Raw genomic sequence first — 24,607 nt, 5'->3', positions numbered from 1 at the left:
ATATACCTAATACATGCAGTCATAATAAAAGTACAGCTGCATATTTTGAGTTTTCACCTAACAGTATGTCCTAGCCTTTTTCCCTGTTAAGTTGGCTTCTAAAAATGATTTGTAATGATTACGTAATAGCTTGTCCGGCAGATATACATAATTTATTTACCCATTAGTCCATTTCTTGTTGTTTTTCACTGTTGTATATGACAGCGGTCCCCAACCTTTTTGGTACCAGGGACCGGTTTCATGGAAGACAATTTTTCCATGGAAGCGGGGGCAGCGGATGGTTCAGGCAGTAATGCGAGCACGATGGGCAGCGGCAGACGAAGCCTCGCTCTCTCACCCACCTCTTCCCTCCTGCTGTGCGGCCCGGTTCCTAACAGGCCGCGGACCAGCCGAGGCCCGGGGCTTGGGGACCCCTGGTATATGACACATTGATGAACAACTCTGCATGTAAATCTCTAAGTGCATCTCCTAAGATAAATCTCTGGGAAAGGATTCTTTGGGCTAGGTTACAGATGTTTTTAATGCTCTTGATAGGTATTGCGAAATTGTTTTGCAGACAGGTGGTACCAATTTATATTAGCATTATAAATTGGTGTCTCAAGGTACCTGAAAATAAAATTATATTCAGATGGTACTGCCTTCCTTAGAATTATGAGAGTCATCTGAAACCTTAGATATAATAAGAGTATAGCAAGATGATAGAGTACAAGACTAATAATGTTAATAATTTTTTATTCACTCTGATCAATTGTGGTATATATTGGAAAGACCAAAATTTCCTTCACAGTAGCAACTAAAATTAAATATTCAGTAATAAAATTAATGATGTGTAGATCCTTTATAAATATATCTAAAGAACCTGATCTGAGGCATATATTATGTTCCTGGTTGGTTATTTGATATCAGTGCTCCTTAAAATAAACTTAATGCAATTTTAGTCAGAAATCTTGCTGACTTTGTTATTTTAGGAAATTTGGCCAATTGATTCTAAAGTTTATTTAGGAGAGTAAATATTTGAGAAGAGTAAGAGATGAGACTTACTTTATAAAAAGAAGAATAAGTGGGGGAAGAGAAGAATGACATGTCTTACCACATAATAAAGCATACTGTGAAGAAAACAGTGATTGGATATGGAAACATTGGAAAAAAGCCTAGAAAGTAGAGCAGTAAACAGACTAGAGATTCCAAGTATATTCAATTTCCAGCTACCCTGTCTAATCAATAAATGTTTAGTTTACAGTGCCTGAATTATGGTATTTGCACATAGGCTAATATTTTGAATTACTTTATGGTGGCTCTGCATGGTGGCCAGTGGTTCAGTTTTGACATCACCACCCTTGTTCAGCATGATTGTACAATTATTTGACCTGATAAATACACTTCTACTTACGTACTGCCTCTTAGTTATACACATTTATTACTTCCAAATATTTATCAAGTGCCTGCTGTGTTATAGGTATAAGGATACAGTGATGAACAAAACAAACAAGATCTCTGCTCTCGTGTAGTTTACATTTTGATGGGCAAAAACTGATAATGAACAAGTAAAACACCAAAAAATAAGTTCTGTGTAAAAAAGTATAATTGGATGATGTGGTATAGAGTGACAGTATGGTTTCTTTAGATGTTCAGAGAGACACTCAACTATGAAGCTAACATTTAAGCAAGGACTGAATGAGCAGCAGTCAGCCATACAGTGATCATAGAGATGGCTTTTCCACATAGGGAAGAGGTGGTGCTAAGATATTAATGCTGGAGTGAGTTTGGCATGTTCAAAGAACAGAAAGAAGGACTGCGGGGTGGGTTTGGTTAAGGTCAGCTAGGGCCCCTAGATCATAAAAGGCTTTCTGTAAGATGATCTGAAGAGTTTGGGTTTTATGTGGTGCACTCACTAGAAGCTTTCAGGTCATTTTAGGTAGGGAAGTGTTATTATTACCTGATAAATCTTTGAGATTTAAAAAAATAATCTTTTGTATATGATTTATAATTTGGCACAATTAAAAACTTAAGTCAGTGGCATTCAGTTAAGGCTAAGCGTGATTTACTTACCAAATAGAGATACGCTACAAAAGAAAATCAGTAATAATCTTTGACTATTCAAAACTATCTCAGCAAATTCTAGGAATTGGAGAGGTAGAAGGGCAGAAGTAAAAGGTATCTTAAGGCCTTTTTTTTTTTGGAAGGGGGACTGAATGGGGTAGGATGGGGAAGTAAAAGGATTTTAAAGATCTTATCCCCTTAGAGATGATGCAGTAGAATATCTTGTTTGAGGAAATAGTTGGAATCTTGAGAACATGTTGATGAACAAAATATGCAGTTGGAATAAGGGTTGAGAGAGGGAAGGTAACTATTTGTTAAATTAACCAGGGGAGGAAAAACAAATGAAAGGTAATTGTGCAAATCAGTAAAAATAGGGGCAAAGAGTGACAATAAACAAATATAAGAAACAACTAATACAGTAAGATGAAAGGAAAACATGAAGTTTATCAGATGCAATAATGATTGTGAGCAGGTCGAATATATTTAATAAGAGAAAACTGGTTGAATTAAACCCAGCTATATCATGTTGTTTACCAGAATCAGATACTTATAAAATAACAATTTGTAAGTAAAGGGGTCTCTTGAGTCTTAGACTCAAAAGAAATGCGAACAAAAGGAAAGCATGAGTAGAATTTTAGCAACAAATGAAATAGAATTAAGGATTAGAAGCACTAAATAGTATAACGGAGCACATTTTATAATGGAGACACTCGTGAGAGTGTAAGTAACAACGAGCTGTGTAAAGCTCCCCTAAAATATCTAAAATGCAAGGCGTTCTTGGTTAGAGTACAACTTCGGGAGATTTTAATACATCTCTTCAAAAATTAGATTACAGTTTAAACATGAATTTGGATAATGCATTTTCATGAAAAATGAACACATTTAATTTATTTTATAGGAATTTACATCTTTTGAGATCAGTTCGAGCAATGGAACGATTTATAAAAAGAGTTTCAAAACCAACTTAAAAAAAAAAGCAGCACTCAGATCCTGGTTTCTAATACCACTCTAATAAAAGGAACATGGAGAAATGGCTGATTCTAGGGATGGGTTAGGGAAAACACAAAATGATCATAGAGTATCTTGTAGTATCAGAATCCAAACAGGCATTCAAAAAACAACGGGGTACTTGCTTCAGCAGCACATATACTAAAATTGGAACGATACAGAGATTTTCATGGCCCTTGTATGAGGACGACATGCAGATTGGCAAAGCATTCCATATTTCTGTAAATTTTATGTATGTTTTATCAGAATTAAAAAAAAAAAAGAATGAGGTCACATGAAAGGAACACAGGAGCCAACTGAAAGAGCTCCCAAGGGCCAAAACTGAAACAATTGGATTATAACCTAAAGTATAAAATAAATATTCATGAGTCATACTGGTATAAATGATTGAATAAGTGATTTATTTATTGAACTATCCTGGGGTTTTTATAAGCTGCATAAAATGAATTGGGGGAAACAGGTGTTTATACAGAAGAATTCCAAATAATATGTGTAGATAGTTTCCTCTTCAGGAAGTAGAATTTAACTACCCCTGCCCCTTTTGTGGGCTGGACTGATTGGACTTGCTTCCAAATAGAATGTCGAAAGGGAAAATAACTTTGGAGTGGAGAAACCTGGCAAACACTACTTTAGCCAGATGATCAAGGATAACCTCACTAGTGATGTAAATCATCGATACCATGTAACCCCTGATATGATGTGATGAGATGGGTACTGTCCACCAAACCTACAACTTCAGTATAATCATGAGAAAAACATCAGACAAACCCACATTGTGGGGCATTCTACAAAATAACTAACCAGTCTCTTCCAAAGTGTCAAGGTCATGAAAAACAGTGGGAAACAAAACAGTCTGGGAAACAAAAAAGAGACTAAGGAGACATGATGACTAAATGCAGTGGATCCTAGATTGGATTCTGGAACAAACAAAGGATATTAGTGGAATAGCTGGCGAAGTTCAAATAAAGCCTGGCATTTAGTTAATAGCAGTGTACAAATGTTGATTTCTTTTTTTGACATATGTATGAGGGTAATGAAGGTGTTAACGTTAAGAAAAACTGGATAAGGGATATAAGAGAATTCTGAATTGTCTTTTCAAGTCTTCAGCAAATCAAATTATTCTAAAATAAAGTTTATTAAAAAAAAAGGTCTGAAGCCTGTCTAACCTTTAATAAGGAGTCTCATGTTATTTAAAGAGTTCTGCACAGAAGGAAAAAACTCTCCAGTTCACTTTATGCAGCTTGTAAAAACGTTGGGTCCATGAAGTGAGGTTTTCTCTAAAACTTCTATGCAGAACACAAGCCCTCAGAAGCAAAAAAAAATGCTCCCGCTTGGTAGAAGACAGAAGATAGGGACACTTCTCTGTTTCTGCTTGGTTTGAGGTAGGAAAGAAAATCCACCAGGAAATTAAATTCTAGCCTTAAGCATCATAGTAGTTTGGAGTTTGAAATTTTAGTGTCTGTAGAGTGATGGAACTCTCAAATTAAGAAATTAACATGAAATTTCATTTTTGATTACCTAACAAAGTTTCTTTTAAAAACTAAGTTTTAAAGAACACAAGATTATAGCTAGAAAGTTCTTTTAATTCCCTTATTAAACAAATACTACTTTTATTCTGAAATTCTTGTATTCTTGTATTAAACTTAAGGTATGCTTTTATTTCTGTAATTTACTCATTATAATACATTTTTTAAAACAATCTGCTCTGTCTGTATAGGGAAAGATGTAGTAAATATTAGATACAGAATGGCCATAAGGTTTGGAAATGTTGGCAAATATGCATAATTTTTAGCATTACATTACGATAATGATAGGTCATGGATGTTACATGATATATTCAGTGCATTGTTTGTTCCTCATCAGCAGTGCATGGTTCAGTGCACTGTGTCAAACAGCAAAGAGCAGTGTGAATTAGTGCAGCATTTTCAGAAATCCCTGCACATCTATGATATGTTGCCTCCAGTGATTTATGCCAGTTATTACTGAATAAACCTGTGTTTATAGCATACCCCAGAATAAGTAATTAAGCAAAAATCCAAAACATGTATTTCAGATTTTGTGACCACTCTGTCAAATTATTTTGCTTGTTGATAATCCTTAGTATTTAAGAATACCTACTGTTTCTGTTGTCCACTGTTTTAAATATATATAATGCATAGAGGTTTTGTAGTTTAATATAATTGTATCATCGTATTTTGCTTCAGATTTATTGACTCGGTTGCCTTTTATAGTTGGTATCTTTACTTTTCCAGTGTAGAGTTATAAAAATTAGAGATTAAAAAATTGTTTGTTTTAAAGATAAGACTCATATCATTTTTAGTGTGAGCATGTGTAGTATATAAAAACATGCATTTTATTCAAAGCTAAATGTAGTTAGGAGCTGAAAACCTACCTTATTTTTAATAACACTAGTACCACTATCTCTAAGGCAAATTCTCATCTTCACAACTCGTATCCTCACGAATCTTAAAATTTTGACAGTGTGGAAATTACCCAGTTGTACCAAATGCTGCTCAGTAATAATAATTGAAATGGTGAAAACACCATTACTCATCAATATTGGTGCAGTTTGCCAAGATTTAGATTCTGATGTTGGTATTTAATAGTTGTGTGACCATGGGCAAGTTAATTAACCTCATTGTGCCTCAGTTTCCTCATCTGTAAAGTACTAACAATAGTATATACTTTATAAGGTTATTGTGAAGATTAAAGTAATTATTAGATACAAAGCACTTAGAACAGTACCTGGCACATGATGCTCACTATTTGCTAACTACTGTCACATATACACTACTATCACTACTCTTATTATTTTCTTCTTGTGTCATTTTCATATTTTGTTTTCAATTTAGGTGCTCTGACTTTTACAATATAAGAATATAAAATCCTTACAGGAAAATTCCTTTAGGATTTTTGTTTAATTAATTAATTATATTGCCCTGTGATAAGTATTGATCACTCGGGTGAATGCATTTACAAATAACAGAATAACCTCCTTTAATTCCCCCGTTAAATAAAATGGAAATATTTTTAGAAGCTTTTGTTTAGGATGGGAAGGTAGCTATTGTAGCTCCCTGGTTTATTGCATTTTTTGCAAACCTCCTCCTTTAATGCTTTTATCCCACAATTAGCTATAGGATTCTTGCTTTTCTCCCAAACTATTGTATATTTGGACTTCTATACTATTTTAGGATCCTTATTTACTAAGGATTCCTGTTCAGAATTCTGAAAATTGGTTAGGTGTGAAGTCTGACAATGTAATATATTTTTTAAAGTATAATTATACCCCCATAATGTAGTCATATTATAAGACTAAAATATTTATTTCATGATTTCTAGTTTTGTACACAACATTTTTTGTACTGCTTTTGGAATTATCCTCAAGGACAAGATCTTATTCACTCTTTATTCTTTATTCATTGATCTTTAAACTAGAAACATTTACAGCAAAATTGGGCAAGTTGAGTATTTATTATAAGCTAACTTTTTTTATTCCAAAAATGCATGTGACAATGAAATATTAGGAGTTTTTTTTTAAGTTTTTTTAAACAGATTATGAAGGCAGTTCCAAAAGAAAAATTCTAAAGTTTTGTGTATTGGGGGAATAAATATATAACTTTCCAAAGTGACTACTTTGAAAGGACAAATACTTGTATTTATTTATTAAATATTTGTTTGAAAGACTGCCTGCTGTCAGCTTTCATAGATTGACAGTTTAAATAAAATATAGTCACTGCCCTTAAGGATCTTATAGTGCATTAAGGTTTACTATATTTGGGTAATATAGTGTTACTATTTTATAGTACCACTTTTTATATGACAAGCTATGATTTGCTTTTGGTAAACATATTTTAAGTATTCCCTCTACTTTTTCATTTTAAAAATATATTTTTCTTTTAGACTGAAACTATATAAATTTCCTTTTCTAGGAAAGAATATCCACCTCATGTCCAAAAATTTGAAAGTAATCCTGTAAGGTTAAGTCGGCCCCAAGGTGTTGGTAAGTGTGCAGTTTTTTTTGTTACACCTGTGAAGGGTTTTGAGTAGTTGTAAGGAAGGTAGAATAGGAATATGGTACCAGTTTTAGAATATTCCCAGGTATAATAGGAATATATAGACCCATTTTTTTATAATTTGAGAATTTGAGAATTTATTTATTATAATTGTGACCTGAAATCATTGAGGAATGATTCAAGGAGTGCACATTCAGGTGATTATAGTTGGAAATCTTTTTGATTATATTAGCATTGTTGTTAAACTCAGGATCCAAATATTAACTCTAGATGGGTTATAGCTTCAAAATTGTGTTTTGTTGCTCTTTGTTATAATCTTACATTATGTGATTTTCTTGATTAAAATGGTTTTGATCCTAAAATTTAGAATACATTAGGCATTGAATTAAAAAGAGCCCATACCTGATAAAACTGTGCTAATAGTAGATGTTGGAAAATTATTGTAAGTAGAAGTTTATATTTGCATTGAAATAATTTTTAATACAGTGATATATTAAGCAAAAATAAGAGCAGATAGCATTTATGAAAAATGTTTCACCATCAAATTGATGTTCATTATCTAGAATACAGATTCTTAATCTGTGTGTCCATCTTGTTTGTCCCAGACCTTTGCTTGTTTATTTATTTATTTTTTGACTTCTTAAAAATATTATAGTTGATTTACAATATTATATTAGTTTCAGATGTACAGCATTGTGATTCAGTATTTTTACAGGTTATTCTTTATTAAGTTATTACAAGATAATGGCTGTAATTCCCTGTGCTATGGAATATATCCTTGTTGCTTGCATATTTTACGAATAGTAGTTTGTATCTCTTAATCCCATAGGACTTTGCTTATTTAAATAGCACTAGGGGCTCTTATTATCCAAAGTTAAGCAGCTCCAGTGGGTAAGACTCCGTGCTCCCAGTGCAGGGGCCCGGGTTCAATCCCTGGTTGGGGAACTAGATCCCGCATGCATGCCACAACTAAAGAGCTCACATGCCGCAACTAAGAGTCCACGTGCCACAACTAAGAAGTCTGCATGCCACAACTAAAGATCCTGCATGCTGCAACTAAGACCCGGCGCAGCATAAATAGATAGATAGCAGCTAGGTTTTCCTGACTGCCAGCAGTTTGTTGTTTCTGTTTTTTTTTGTTTTTTTTTTTTGAAGCACCTATATTTTTCTTTTAGTTTGGGTGAAAATCTTTTATGCATATATTGAACATATCCTATTTTATAAAGAGTATATTCCAAACTTAGCTTCATCCTTTCTTAACAACTTTGCAGTTATGAATGTGAATTATTATACTTCACAATGCATAGTTCTGTTCACTAAGTTTATTAAGTGTAGTAATAATGATTAGCCTCTTTAACATTCATACCTTAAACCTTTATTGAATTCTTAATCTGCCCTAGATGCTGAGTCAGTTGCTTTACATTCATTATTTGTTTTTATCGTGGCTCCCTACCCAAGATCTCAATAAGCTAAATTCAACTTTACCTACATTTTGTACAGAGGAGGAAATTGAGGCTCGGAGGGATTACACAACTTGCTCAAGGACACAGACTAGTATTGGAATCCAGGTCTATTTAATGCTAAAGGCCATGCATTCTCTTAACCACTGTGCTTTACTATTTTCTCCTTAGATCAGAAAGAAACTTACTCCTAATCCTCAGGGAAGAACTGCACAATAAGTACTATTATCATTCCCTTTACACAGATGCATTTCAGTAAGTTAAGTGATTTGGCCCATTATATGGTTTTAGATACCAATCAGCCCCAGACTTTTTTGAAAAATTTTTTGTTTATTCAATAATATTCATTAAGTAGATAAGAATAACCTTTTTTTAAGAAAAACTTTTTATTTTGAAATCATTTTAGACTACTGAAAAGTTATTAAAATAGGACTCATTTACCCTTTACCCAGCTGCTCCTAATGTTAACATGTTACAATCATGGTACATTTACAAAACTAAGAAATTGGCATTGGTATAACATTCTTAACTAAGCAACAGACCTTGGTCTCATTTCACCAGTTTTTCACTGGTAACTTTTTTCTGTTCTAAGATCTAGTTTGGGATCTTACATTGCATTTGTTTGTCACATCTCCTAAGTTTCCTTGACAATTTTGAAGAGTAATGGACAGTTACTTCATAGAATGCCTTTCTGTTTGGAAGTTTATATGATGTTATCTTATGATTAGATTGAGGCTATGCATTTTTGGCAAGACTTTCATGAAAGTGATGTTGTGTCTTTTTCTACACATTATATCAGGGGTTGTATGATGTTGATTTGTCTTACTGCTGGTGATGTTAAACATGATACCTTGGTTAGGTGGTTTCTGCTGGGTTTCTCCACTGTAGAATTATTTTTTTTCCCTTTGTACTTAATAAAGATCTTGGGAGAGATACTCTGACACTATGCAGATACCCTCTTTTTCCTCAAAATTGCACCCACTGATTTTGCATCTATTGGTGGATCTTGCTGGCAACAATTATTACTTGGTGTTTATCTAATGGTAATTTTCTGTTTTCTTCATTTCTTTTACATTTATTAATTGAAATTCTTTTGTAGGAAAGAGCTGTACCGTCTCCTTTACTTACCTATTCAGTTTATGCCTGTGGACTCATAATAAAGTGTGTGTGTAAATACATACTTAAATACATATATATATACACACATAGATATATATACACACATATACATATATATATATATAACATATATATGTTATATATATGTGTGTGTGTGTGTGTATATGTGTATCTATGTATCTATATCTATATCTATATATATATATAGGGTTGGCCAAAAAGTTTCTTTGGTTTTTAAGCAAAAATAAAAGACACATTTTTCATTTTCACCAAGAACTTTATTGAACAATGTATTCACCCTTTTGTTCCACTACCTTCTGCCATTTTTCAGGCAACTTCATAATTCCATGTTCCCAAAACTTTTTATCTTTTCGAACAAAGAACTGTACCAGTTGCCTTTTACAGTCTTCCGGAGAATGGAAATTTTTTCCATTAAGAGAATTTTGTAAAGGCCAAAATAAATGTAAATACAAAGGTGCAATGTCTGGTGAATGCGGCGGATGAATCAGAACTTCCCAGCCAAGCTGTAACAGCTTTTGCCTGGTCATCAGAGGAACATGCGGTCTTGCGTTATCCTGATGGAAGATCATGCGTTTTCTGTTGATTAATTCCGGATGCTTGTCGTTGAGTGCTGCTTTCAGTTGGTCTAATTGGGAGCAGTACTTGTTAGAATTAATCGTTTGGTTTTCCAGAAGGAGCCCATAATAGGGGACTCCCTTCCAATCCCGCCATATACAGAACATCACCTTCTTTGGATGAAGACTTGCCTTTGGTGTGGTTGGTGGTGCGTCATTTCACTTGCCCCATGATCTCTTCCATTCCACATTAGTGTACAGTACCCACTTTTCATAGCCCGTCACGATTTGTTTTAAAAATGGAACGTTTTCGTTACAAGAATCATATGGAGAAATACGCTCAAGGTTTCTTCCGCTTAACTTCTGTGGATCCCAAACATCAAAGCAATTAACATAACCAGGCTGGTGCCAATGATTTTCAACTCTTGATTTGGATATTTTGAGTATGTTGGCTATCTCTCGCGTGGTATAATGTTGATTGATCTCAATTAATGTCTTGATTTGATTGCTATCAACCTCAAGTGGTCTACCTGACTGTGGAGCATTGTCCAGCAAGAAATCTCCAGCACGAAACTTCACAAACCACTTTTGACACATTCGCTCAATCGCAGCACCTTCCCCATACATTGCACAAATCTTTTTTTCGTTTCATTTGCGTTTTTAACCTTTCTTGAAATAATAAAGCATAATGTGCCAAAAATGTTGCATTTTTCTTCCATCTTCAATATTAAAATGGCCACACAAAAATTCACCAATTTTGATAAGTTTTTTTTAAATGCACACTGATATGACAGCTGTCACAACACAGTCTAACAATATTGTTTCAAATGAATTTAAAGACAACTAAGCTACTAGAGGCATCCTATGGAAAAAACGAATGATCTTTTTGGCCAGCCCCAAATATATATACACACACACACACAATCATGTGGACAGGTAATATTTGTAAACTTTGGGAAAGGGATATTGGTATATTTAGCTTGTAAACTACAGCTGCTTTGTGTTAGGTAGGTACACGTATACTTGGGTATAGTATGAATGACAGTGCTATAACAATATTGCATATATTGTTGCATAAAGATTGCATTTTATTTTAGGATTTCCTTTGGAGATAGTTATTTTTTTTTAAATAAATTTATTTATTTTTGGCTGTGTTGGGTCTTCGTTTCTGTGCGAGGGCTTTCTCTAGTTGTGGCGAGCGGGGGCCACTGTTAATCGCGGTGCGCGGGCCTCTCACTGTGGCGGCCTCTCTTGCTGCGGAGCACAAGCTCCAGACGCTCGGGCTCAGTAGCTGTGGCTCACGGGCCCAGTTGCTCCGCGGCATGTGGGATCTTCCCAGACCAGGGCTCAAACCCGTGTCCCCTGCAACGGCAGGCAGATTCTCAACCACTGCACCACCAGGGAAGCCTGGAGTTAGTTTTTAAAATGGTGAGATTTCAAACCCCAGGATCAATAGTTACTGGCATAGCACCTGGAATAATTTTCTCCTAAAAAGAAATCACTGTCTTTTTATAGTTCTTAACACTTAAAGTAACTTCCTTTATTATTGTTTTTCTCCTTTATTTTGCATTTAAGAGGCGCTTAATATGAATTATAGCCATTTATTAGCACTAAGCTAACGAGCATTGATAAGCAGTTCTCTAGGATTAAATTAAAGCTTGTAAACTATTAAGTATAATTTTTGGATAGATCAGATATCCTATTGCTTTTTTGTTTGGTGTTCTTTTTATATTTTTTCTAAGTATGTAAAATAACAACATATAACTATAAATTAAGATCTCTTATTTTTTTCTCTATTCATTCGTTTCTTAAACTTACTTTTTGTTTTCCAGTCTGTTCTTTGTGTTCTTGTCAGAGAATTAATAGACGTTATATACTGTCTCTGAGTGAACATTTAATTATATTCTTAATGTAATTACATTATGATTTCAACCTAAATCACCTGACTTAGCACTATTTAACTCGTGCAGAAGAAAAATATCCGCTCACTCTTAACCAGTCAGGGTATCTTCTCCTGGTACTTTAACATATAACTTGCTAGACTTCTATGCATATATACCCTTTTTTTTTTTTAAATGCGTTTATACTATGTTTACTGTTCTGTAACTTGCTTCTTACTTTGTTACATTATTATCCGGTTTCTATACTCTCATTAAAAGATATTGGAATATCAGAAGAAAACCAGAATGAAAAACACAATTAAGGGAAGTTTAAGAATCAAATAGATGAATTTATATATAGTGGACTTGACAAGTTAATATAGCCAAGTCTCTGTGGTCATTTTTTTCATGAATGCATAGTGACCCACTATATTTCTGTACCATAATTTAGGTTTTTAATGTTTTGATATTATATATATTATTAATAATTTAGCTCATATTATGTATTTTATCTATTATTTACTTAGGTCAAATCCCTAGAAATAAAATTATAAGGACAAAGTTTATGCACATTTTAAAGACTTCTGATATATTACTGCCAAAATGCTTTCTGTAAAGGGTGTCAGCTCCCAGCAAGCAGGATCTGAGTATGCCTGTTTTCTCACATGCTCCTCAGTGACAGTAGATATTACTATCCTTCAGGCTTTGCCAGGCTGATAGGGAGGTAGTATTTGGTTTTTTAAAAATTTCCTCATTACTGACGAAGCATTTTATGTGTTCAGTGGCCATTTGGATTTCTTCTTTTATTCATGTCTGCCTGTTGTCTCCTTTGCCTGTTTATCACATATTTCGCATAGACAAAAGTGATTTTTAAGGAGGTTGTAATGAGAATGTGATATATGACTGCCATTTTATTCTATACTGAAAACCAGTCATAGTAACAGCTACACGATGGAGAAAACCAGCTGTTTTTCTAATTAGTCTTTCTCTTTTGATAGATGATAGAAATAACTTAAAAGCAAATAAATAACCATAATAAAGATAGTTGTTTGTGTTCTAACTATCCTTGAGGTATATAGTTTCCGGCAGATTAGTAATATCACGACTAAATTTTCAAACAAAAAAGTTAAGGGCTGTCCTTGCCCCACCCCACCTCCGACTTCTATTATGAAAATTTTCAAAGATACCAAAAAGTTGAAAGACTTTCACAGTGAATACACATATATCTACTACATAGATTCTACAGTTAACACTTTTCTATACTTAACTTTATCACATATCCGTGTATCTAATCATCCATTTATCTATAAACATCTTATTTTTTTCCAATGTATTTTAAGTAAGTTACAGACACCAGTACAGTTTACTCCTAAACACTTCAGCAGGCATATTATCTAGAGTTCAATATATGTTTTAGTTTTCTTTTTCTTTTTTGAAATAAAATTTACATACAATGAAATGCACAAGTCATAAGTGTACAGTTAAGTACATTTTGACAAGTACACATACCTTACTAACCCAAAGCCCTGGGAAGACATAGTACAAATGATATCATCACTGCAGAAAGTTCCCTCATGTTCCTTTCAGTTACTCCTCATCCCTGCCCCTTCAAAGGTAACTATTTTCATATAAGTGGAATAATACAATGTGTACTCTTTGTTGTAAGTCTTTTCACTCTGGATAGTTTTTTTGAGATTCACCCATGTTGTTGCATGCATTAGTAATTTGTTACTTTAGTGTTCCATTGTATGGCTGTATCAGTTTGCTTATCATTCTCCTGATGATGGACACCTGAGTTGTTTCCAGGGTTTTTTTGTTTTTGCAGTACGGGGGCCTCTCACTGCTGTGGCCTCTCCCGTTGCGGAGCACAGGCTCCGGACGCGCAGGCTCAGCGGCCATGGCTCACGGGCCCAGCCGCTCCGCGGCATGTGGGGTCTTCCCGGACCGGGACACAAACCCGTGTCCCCTGCATCGGCAGGCGGACTCTCAACCACTGCGCCACCAGGGAAGCCCATCCAGGGGTTTTTTGTTTGTTTGTTTGTTTTAAGATTATGAGTAAAGCTACTATAAATGTTCTTTTTATGGAGGACATTTTTTTTTAAGTTTAGGTTTTAAAATTTATTCTAAAGATCCAACCTATTAATCACTTTTACTTGTCTCATAATATCTTCCATATTCTTACCTTTGCTGCGTATCTGGAAATAGTGTGGTATATTAAAAAGACATTGAGCTAGAAAATCCAGCAGGAAATATCCCAATCTTTTTTTTTTTTTCATTGATGTATATAGTTGATTTACAACTGTTGTGTTAGTGTCTGGTGTACAGCAAAGTGATTCAGTTATAAATATATATTCTTTTTCATATTTTTTCCATTATAAGTTATTATAAGATATTGAATATAGTTCTCTGTGCCCTGTAATAGGGCCTTGTCTTGTTGTTTATCTATTTTATATATAGTACTTTGTATCTGCTAATCCCAAACTCCTAATTTATCCCTTCCCCACTTTCCTCTTTGGTAACCATAAATCTGTTTTCTCTGTCTGTGAATCTGTTTCTGTTTTTTGTTTTGTTTTTTTAATAAGTGCATTTGTATTATATTTTAGATTCCACATATATAAGTGATATCATATGATATTTGTTTTGTCTTAGTATGATAATCTCTAGGTCCATCCATGTTACTGCAAATGAGGTTATTTCATTCTTTTTTTATGGGGAAGTAGTATTCCTGTGTGTGTGTGTGTGTGTGTGTGTATACACACATATCAATCTTCTTTATACATTCATCTGTTGATGGACATTTAGGTTGCTTCCGTGTCTTGGCTGTTGTAAATAGTGGTGCTGTGAACATTGGGGTGCATGTATCTTTTTGAATGAGAGTTTCCTCTGGATATATGCCCAGGAATGGGATTGCTGGGTCATATGGTAATTCTATTTTTAGTTTTTTAAGGAACCTCCATACTGTTCTCCATAGTGGCTGCACCAATTTATATTTCCACCAACAGTGAAGGAGGGTTCTCTTTTCTCCACACCCTCTCCATCATTTCTTGTTTGTGGACTTCTTAATGATGGCCATTCTGACTGGTGTACAGTGATTCCTCATTGTAGTTTTGATTTGCATTTCTCTGATAATTCGTGATGTTGAGCATCTTTTCATGTGCCTATTGGCCATCTGTATAACTTCTTTGGAGAAATGTCTTTGTCCTCTGCCTGGTTTTTGATTGGATTGTTTGGTTTTTTCGTTATTGAGTCATATGTGCTGTTTGTATATTTTGGAAATTAAGCCCTTGTTGGTTGCATCATTTGAAAATATTTTCTCCCCGTCCATAGGTTGTCTTTTTGTTTTGTTGATGGTTTCCTTTGCTGTGCAAAAGCTTATAAGTTTGATTAGGTCCCATTTGTTTCTTTTTGCTTTTACTTCTATTGCCTTGGGAGACTGACCTAAGAAAACATTGGTACTATTTATGTCGGAGAATGCTTTGCCTGTGTTCTCTGCCAGGAGCTTTATGGTGTCTCGTGTTAATCTTGGTGTTTGTTTTGTGTGGTCTTGGGTAAACACTCAGTATTCACCTTCTCATCCCCAGAAGGGGGCATTCAGTGAAAGCAAGAGTGTCACATAGGTTTCATCTCAAGTACCTCCCTGGAGTACTTTGTTGAGGGTTTGGCACAGTTTAGCAAAAATGACTTCCATGATCAGTTAGCTGCTAAAACTTCCATGAGCCTCTTGTTGTTAGGCATTTGCCATTCCTGGACCAGTCAGGTTTTAAATCTTTTGCCATATTATGTTTCTGGCTATAATTTGAAGCTAGTTAATTTTCACATGAATTGTCATAATCTTCTCAAGTGTTTTTCTCTTTCCATGGAAGATAGAATCCCAAAGGAATTTCTTAATCCTGACATTGACATTAACTTATTTATGCTTATTGTCTCTTTGTAGATCTACTCTAGTTTCCCATACACTGTCAGTCATTTGCCATACTTCCACATCACGTTGGTTTCAGAAGTTTCATCTTAAAACGTCTAATTAATGTCATTCTTTGCATTTTCTTTTTTTGATAAGGACCTCAGTAGAAATTCATTACTTCACATTCACCAGAGGCTTCATATAGGAGGGAAGCCTTTTAAGTGTGATCAGCGTGGTAAGAGTTTTAGTCGGAGTTTAGTACTTAACGTTCATCAGAGTCCACACAGGAGAAGAACCATGTAAGTGTGATGAGTGTGGTAAGGGCTTCAGTCAGAGTTCAGATCTTCGAATTCATCAGTTAGTCCACACAGAAGAAAAGTCCTATAAATGTGATGACTGTGGTAAGGGCTTTACCCAGCACTCAAATCTTCAAATCCGTTAGAGGGTGCACACAGGAGAGAAGCCTTACAAATGTGACGACTGTGGGAAGGACTTTAGTCACAGCTCAGATCTTCGCATTCATCAGAGGGTCCATACGGGGGCGGGGGGGGGAGCCCTATACTTGTCATGAATGTGGGAAGGGCTTCAGCAAGAGTTCCAAACTTCACACTCACCAAAGAGTACATACTGCAGAGAAACCCTATAAATGTGAACAGTGTGGGAAGGGCTTCAGTCAGCATTCACATCTTCTCATTCATCAGAGAGTCCATACAGGAGAAAAATCTTTTGTTTCTCTTTGGTTATCCTCTCCTCTCTACAGATTGACCTCCTGTTTACTCACTCTGTGCATGCTTATAATATTCTTTGCATTTTTTGTCTCTTTCCTTTAGTTCCTTATAGATAATCTTGATTTAGGAGGTCAAGATTTTAAAATCGTTTTTCTCTATTATCTTTTTTTTTTCCCCCGTTTTTGGTGCCAAAATTTATTTTCTTAAAAATCTAAAAACCTCTTAAAATCATTTTGTAATAACACAGTGATACAGAAGAGCTTCCATATTACAGATGTAAATTCAATGAAGAAGGGTATACTGGTATATATAAACTGTTGTAAAATAAGCTTTGGGGGAAGATATGAACATTAGGTGTTCAGTATGAAAATTTTATATTTTCAGGTGAGGTGCAGGTGCAGAAATCTGAGATTACTGATTGCTAGAACATATTTAATTGAGCCCACGAAATGATTACAGGGTTGGGATTTTTAGGCCATAAATGAGGATTAAGTACAACGTTGAAGGCAATATTTAAAATGCCATCTTAGGGGGTATAAACCTTTAAGTTGGGAAAGCAATTTCCTTTTTACCTGATTTCTCAAAATTAATTTCTCCAAAATTAATTTTCTCGAAGTAATTAGTGAGCCAATTCATAGTATTAGCTTATTTAACATTAGCTCTTTGGGTACTTTATATATTGGTTCTGTGGTTTTTTTGGTTTTTTGTTTGTTTTTTGTTATCTATTTTGTGTATAGTAGGGTATATTTGTCAGTCCCAATCTCCCAATTTAACCCTCCCCCTGCCCCTCTAGTAACCATAAGATTGTTTTCTATATCTGTGACTCTATTTCTGTTTTGTAAATAATTTCATCTGTACCATCTTTTTAGATTCCACATATAAGCGTTATCATATGATATTTGTCTTTCTGTGTCTGACTTACTTCATTCAATATGACAATCTCTAGGTCCATCCGTGTTGCTGCAAATAACATTATTTCATTCCTTTTTATGGCTGAGTAATATTCCATTGTATATATGTACCACATCTCCTTTATCCGTTCATCTGTCAGTAGACACTTAGGTTGCTTCCATGTCTTGGCTATTGTAAATAGTGCTGCTATCCACATTGAAGTGCATGTATCTATACATAGAAAATCGTAAAGATGCTACAAAAAACTACTAGAGCTCATTAATGAATTTGGTTAAGTTGCAGGATACAAAATTAACACACAGAAATCTGTTGCATTTCTGTACACTAACAATGAAATATAAGAAAGAGAAAGTAAAGAAACAATCTCATTTACCATTGCAACAAAAAGAATAAAACACCTAGGAATAAACCTGCCTAAGGAGACAAAAGGCCTGTACTCCAAAAACTATAAGACGTTGATGAAAGAAATCGAAGATGACACAAACAGATGGAAAGATATACCATGTTCTTGGATTGGAAGAATCATTGTTGTCAAAAATGACTATACATGGGCTTCCCTGGTGGCGCAGTCGTTGAGAGTCCACCTGCCCGATGCAGGGGACACGGGTTCGTGCCCCGGTCTGGGAAGGTCCCACATGCCATGGAGCGGCTAGGCCCGTGAGCCATGGCCGCTGAGCCTGTGCGTCCGGAGCCTGTGCTCCGCAACAGGAGAGACCACAACAGTGAGAGGCCCACGTACCGCAAAAAAAAAAAAAGACTATACTACCCAAGGCAAACTACAGATTCATGCAATCCCTGTCAAATTACCAGTGGCATTTTTCACAAAACTAGAACAAAAAAATCTTAAAATTTGTATGGAAACACAAAAGACCCTGAATGGTCAAAGCAATCTGGAGAAAGAAAAATGGAGCTGGAGGAATCAGGCTCCTTGACTTCAGACTATACTACAAAGCTGCAGTCATCAAAGCAGTATCGTACTGGCACAAAAAGAGATATATAGATCAATGGAACAGGATAGAAAGCCCAGAGATAAACCCACGCACCTACAGTCAATTAATCTACAACAAAGGAGGCAAGACTATACAATGGAGGAAAGACAAGTCTCTTTCAATAAATGGTGCTAGGAAAACTGGACAGCTACATGTAAAAAAATGAAATTGGAACATTCTTTAACACCATACACAAAAATAAACTCAAAATGCATTAAAGACCTAAATGTAAGGCTCGGTACTATAAGACTCTTTGAGGAAAACATAGGGAGAACATTCTTTGACATAAATCGCAGCAAGATCTTTTTCGATCCACCTCCTAAAGTAATGAAAACAAAAATAAAAACAAATGGGACCTAATTAAACTTAAAAGCTTTTGCACAGCAAAGGAAACAATAAACAAAACGAAAAAACAACCCACAGAATGGGAGAAAATATTTGCCAATGAAGCGACCGACAAGGGATTAATCTCCAAAATATACAAACAGCTCATGAAGCTCAGTAACAAAAAAACAAACAACCCAATCAGAAAATGGGCAGAATATCTAAATAGACATTTCTCCAAAGAAGACCAAAACATACAGATGGCCAAAAAGCACATGAAAAGATGCTAACATCACTAATTATTAGAGAAGTACAATGAGGTGGCCATCATCAAAAAAAATCTACGAACAATAAATGCTGGAGAGGGTGTGAAGAAAAAGAAACCTTTCTACACTGTTGGTGGGAATATAAATTAGTATAGCCACTGTGGAGAACAGTATGGAGAGTCCTTAAAAAACTAAAAATAGAGCTACCACGTGATCCAGCAATCCCACTCCTGGGCATATACCCTCAGAAAACCACAATTCGAAAAGATACGTGTACCCTAATGTTCATTGCAGCGCTATTTACAATAGCCAGGACGTGGAAGCAACCTAAATGTCCATTGAGAGAGGAATAGATAAAGAAGATGTGGTACATATAAACAATGTTTTTCTCTATTATCAATAAAAATTTTCAGTTTCTCTCAGGGCTTGGACCCCTTGTTTCCCGCCTTGTTAATTGTGTTAAGAGATAGAGAAAAATGTGACATAGACATGATGAGATAGCTGTAGTGGAGAGAAGAGTGTGAGTATATGATCAGGATTGAAATGATAATAGTTTTTAAAATGTCAGTCTCTGAGTAGGGCCTGGCAGGAAAATGATATAGAGACATACTTGAGCAAAATGATTTGCAGTGATATTGTGGGGATTACAAAGATTCCTAAAATACGTTTAAAAGGAAAAAGCTCTCTTGTGTACGTACAAAAATTTAATTAGCAAGACCAAGAAAAGTTGGAGGAGAAAAAAAAAACCCATGTTTTAAGACAGTTGTCTCTGTAAATTAAATTATGCCAATAATTGGTTGTGTATTCCACACACAACCAATGTGTATTTTCTGAATTCCAAATCTTGTCTGCCTCCTTTTTTAGTTAGTGCCACATTCTAGTTCTTTAATACTCATTTGTATGGAAACTGCTTTTTATATCCAGTCCATCTAACAAAGTAAGTTAGCCTTCATAGGAATATAGCTAACAGCTAGGTGCTTTAACTGGAGCAGCTGGTCTGTAACCTCAGGTATTCTTGGGAGCAGCTTTCCTTTCCTCTCCCTAGCTGAATCCTTATGTTTCTAGATCTGCGACTGTATCAGTTTCTCTGTGTGACAGAGTTAAGACATTTTCCGAGGTGACATAGTACTAACATCCCTTCCTTTCAACCATGTGATTTCATCTTTTTTGAATGTGTCATATAGTCTTTTCTGATGTGATTCATTAATCCAGTAAACACTTTTTCAGCCCCTGCCTTGTACAGTTTCTAAACTCTGAGAAAACAGGTGACTAAAACATGATTTCTGCTCTTCCAGAGCTGACAGTATAATGAGAGGAAACAGATCAGTGCAAATAATTAGCTTAAAATAAAATGAGTACTAACAGCAGTATGGATAAAGTGCTGTGGAAGCTCTGAGTATTTGCTTCATCATGCTTCGTGTGGGATAGAGGTAGCTTCGTAACAAAGAATAGTTTGAATTTACTAGATAAGTAGGGAGGGCTTTGCTTGTGAAGAGAACAGCATATATATAAGAGGGTGAAAGAAAACATCCTGGAGAAATGCACGTATTTGAGGTATAGTATTTTTGGAATTAAGACTGGAACATCAGTGCAGCCTTCTGCTTGGCAGGATACGGGGTTTAGACTTTTTTCCTTAGCTAATGGAATCATTGAAAGATTTTAAGCATTAGAATGGTAGAATCATATTTGAAAGATGACCTTGGCAGTAGGGGAGAAGGATTTGAAGCAAGCAAAATTGGAGTGAGGGAGATCATTTTAGGTAGGAGTTAAGCATCTGAAATATAGTGGCAGTGGAGTTGGAGAGGAAGGAATGAGTTCAAGAGCTGTTAGTAGAATTCACTTGACTGTGAGAAAGGAGACACAAGGACAAGTCAACGCTTACTCAGATTTCTAGCTTTGGTGTCCAGGAAAATAAAGGTGTTCAGACTGGACAATGGATGGGAAGGTGGAGTCACTCAGTGGGACTCTGTGATTGCACTAAACCAGAGTAATTGCATGGGTTTCTTAAGACAGTATTGTATACCAAGCTCAGAAAGATAATGCTAATTTTTATGTGTAGATGATCTCCTTATTTAAAAAAAATCAGAAGATAAGAGGATGTAAAAGATAGGAAAACGGAAGTATTTAACAAACTTGGAATTTTGCAGGTAGAGTATTTTACTTTGTAGATTCATTAACTTTTGTTTTAGAAACGTGTTCAGTTTTCTTTGCTGATGAAGTCAGATTGTAATAAATTTTAAATTGTTCTGTTTGGCGTTCATTAAATCATTTAAAAATTCGAATTATGAATTAATTAGAAATGAAAATGATTGAATTTACATTGAAAAATAATGAAGAAAATTCTCTTTTGTGTGTCTTAAATTTAAAAAACCATTAAATCGAGAATTAGTTTAGTTTCCTTTATCTAAACAGTTGTACCCAATGTTTGAATTCAAATTTTTCTCATTACCAATCTAAGAAGAGTAACCAACTTAGGGGAGAAAAAAATGTGTGTGTATGTGTGTGTGAGAGAGAGAGAGAGAGAAAGAGAGAGAGAGATTCAGTGCAGGAAGTGCTCTTCTGCCTTAGTTACACAGAATAAGCTGAAGAGAATATTGGTACACTTGATGAAAATGGTCCACAGTTTGGGGGCTGGCAGAGAGATCCTGGTAAAGAAAAGGCAGGAGCAACCAGGAGATGGCCACTGGCTCTGACCTAAAGTTCTGTTTTTCTTTATTGTACATATTGAAACATTAGTTTATTTTAACTAAAACATAATTTGATAATATAAGTTAGTATTTTTTCATAGCAAAAGATCATGAGGAATTTATAAAGTTTAATTGCAGTACTTTTTTTTCCCCCTTCCTTTAGATCGTATAATGAAAAAAACAGAAGAGTCTGAATCACACCTGGATTCTGAAATTAAAAGGAAAGTTGCACAGAAACGTCACAGTAGTACATGTCAGTCTACCCCACATTCTCTGTCTCCTGCTTCCAAAAAATGTTTAACTGATTTAGAGGTGGGTAGAGAAATTATTCTTTGTTGCTAATCAATTGGTATTTTTATTAATATTATTTTTAGTATTTATTAAATTCTAGGTGACCTTTTGAATAGGACTGGAAGAGAACTAGAAAAGTTATTTAGGCAAACTTTTCTGCCTTCACTAGATCATTTTTCAATTATCAAAAATCCAGAATGTATATCTTTCTGAAAAGAATTTGTAAGTACCTCCCTGCAGCATACTTCAAATGATTGCTCTCAATCAGAAGTTTTTAGAAATAAGTTTAAATTTATAGAAAAAATGATAAGTATCCACATATTATTCCATTTAATTCCCCAGTTTTCCACATTTGCTTTATTGTTCTCCCTCACTCTGCCTTCCTTTGTGTGTGTGTGTGTGTGTGTGTGTGTGTGTGTATTTTTCTGTACCATTTGAGTATAAGTAAGGCAGAATGCCCATTTACTATATAATACTTTAGTATGTGTTTCCTTAAAAAAAAAAAAAATTCTCCTATATAACCAGAGTACAACTGTCAAATATTTTTAATTAACATGGATCCAAAATTATCATCTAATCCACAAACTTCACTCAGATTTTCCCTAACCAGTGTCCTTTATGGGAACAGGATCCAGTTCAGGATCATGTACATTTAGTTGTCATGATCTTCAGTCTTCTTTAATCTGGAATAATTCCTTTATATTCCCTTCTCGTTAATAACCTTGATATTTGTAAGGAATATAGGCCTCTTACTTTGTACCTCAAGTTGGGTTTGTCTAATGGTTCATCATGATTTATACATTTTTCAAGAATCCTCAGAAGTGATGCTATGATCTTATTGCATCATATCGGGAAGTATATAATGTTGATTTTCACATTACTCACTTTTAAGATGTACTCTTCTAGATTTTTCCCGGTATTTTAGTAGGTATTTTTAATAGATATTTCTATACTCATTTATTTATTTTACTTATTTATTTTTGGCTGCGTTGGGACTTTGTTGCTGTGGATGGGCTTTCTCTAGTTGTGGCGAGTGGGCTTCTCATTGCCGTGGCTTCTCCTGTTGTGGAGCACGGGCTCTAGGCACACGGGCTTCAGTAGTTGCAGCATGTGGGCTTCAGTAGTTGCAGCACAGGCTCAGTAGTTGTGGCTTGCCAGCTCTAGATCATGGGCTCAGTAGTTGTGGTACACGGGCTTAGTTGCTCCACGGCATGTGGGATCTTCCCAGACCAGAGCTTGAACCTGGGTCTCCTGCATTGGCAGGCAGATTCTTAACCACTGCGCCACCAGGAAAGTCCCTATACTCATTTATTAATAAGAGTTTTTTCTTATCCCACGTTTACTTATATATTTTTCTGTTTTTATCAGCTTAGACACATAGATTCTTATTTTACACAAAACGGTTATACTCCATAACTATCATTTTTCATTTTGATGCTCAAACTGTCCCAGACTTGGCCCATGGAAAGTTCTTCAAGCTGGCTACTGTTTCTTTTTGACATATTGCCATCATTATTTGAGTACTTACTTTATGGTATAACCAGATGGTCTAGACTTCTTTGTATTTTCTCTGCATCAGCCCTAGTCATGCATTTCTCCCAAGGAGCCATTGTTTCTGTAAGTGGAGGGAAGATATTTGGGCAATAGTTGTGCTCATTGCTACTGGGTGTCACATTTATAGGCCCTCTCAGCGACTGAACTAGGAAATATTTGTGTGCGTATGTGTTAATATTCAGTACTTATTAAAATCTACGAGTTTACATTGACAATTCCATTTCTAGTCCAACACCACAGTGTTTACTTTAGCCTTTTGTATGTTGCATGTTTGTAACTGCCTTCTCTGACAGTGAGAAACCTGTCTCCCATCGTCTCCAGTGTATTTACTTATCTGCTCCGGTGCTTTTTACGTGCCCAGTCCTCTGACATGCCAGCCTAAGGTCGGCTTGGGACATACTGGCCTTCCCCACAGTGCTTGGCCCACTGCTTGACCCAGGGAAAGGAGGAGAGAGGAAGAAAGCTCCTTCCCAGACACATCATCCTTTCTCCATTAGGCATGCAAGCTAAAAACCTCAGAATTTTTTTTTTAACATCTAATATATATTTTCTTCCTTTTTATGTTTACTCCCATGCTACTTATGCTTTTCTTAGTGGAGATAAAGAATAGATTGGTGCCATCCTGTACGTAACTTTAAATTCTTGAATAAGATTAGTGGTTTTTCTTTCCATGTGTAGTCTGTGAAATTTCACACTATGTACTGCTTGTAAGAAAACAAGGTCTTTGGTATTTAATGAGACTATAAAAAGTTCAGAATATTTACACAGTATGACATTATCTCAGTGGTGTCTCATCAAAGGCAGGCTCTTTCTTATTAAGTATAGTTGGTTATTATTGTGTAGAGACTGGCAGATAACTA

At 35.2% G+C, this 24,607-nt stretch overlaps 1 protein-coding gene and 1 non-coding gene across 16 annotated transcripts in view; both read left to right on the top strand.

The window, feature by feature from the left end:
- The window catches only part of SENP6 (SUMO specific peptidase 6), a 103,001-nt gene that overhangs the window by 38,118 nt on the left and 40,276 nt on the right, over positions 1–24,607 (top strand). For 12 of the 15 annotated variants that reach the window (XM_027092214.1, XM_027092168.1, XM_027092157.1 and 9 more), the window contains 2 exons: positions 6,978–7,048; positions 22,066–22,214. In XM_027092214.1, the coding sequence (XP_026948015.1) occupies positions 6,978–7,048; positions 22,066–22,214 (220 nt within the window). Of the gene's footprint in view, positions 1–6,977; positions 7,049–16,270; positions 16,296–22,065; positions 22,215–24,607 lie in introns of those variants that run through there. The other 3 variants (XM_027092250.1, XM_027092240.1, XM_027092258.1) reach the window with 2 other exon arrangements.
- On the top strand, positions 3,166–3,269 carry LOC113613351 (U6 spliceosomal RNA). Its single transcript, XR_003430200.1, has one exon. It is a non-coding gene; the product is annotated as a U6 spliceosomal RNA (small nuclear RNA).

The sequence above is a fragment of the Aethalodelphis obliquidens genome, unplaced genomic scaffold, assembly GCF_003676395.1.
Source record: "Aethalodelphis obliquidens isolate GAN/ISIS:26980383/991018 unplaced genomic scaffold, ASM367639v1 scaffold3, whole genome shotgun sequence".
Lineage (NCBI taxonomy): Eukaryota > Metazoa > Chordata > Mammalia > Artiodactyla > Delphinidae > Aethalodelphis > Aethalodelphis obliquidens.
This window is presented reverse-complemented; position numbering and strand designations above follow the sequence as displayed.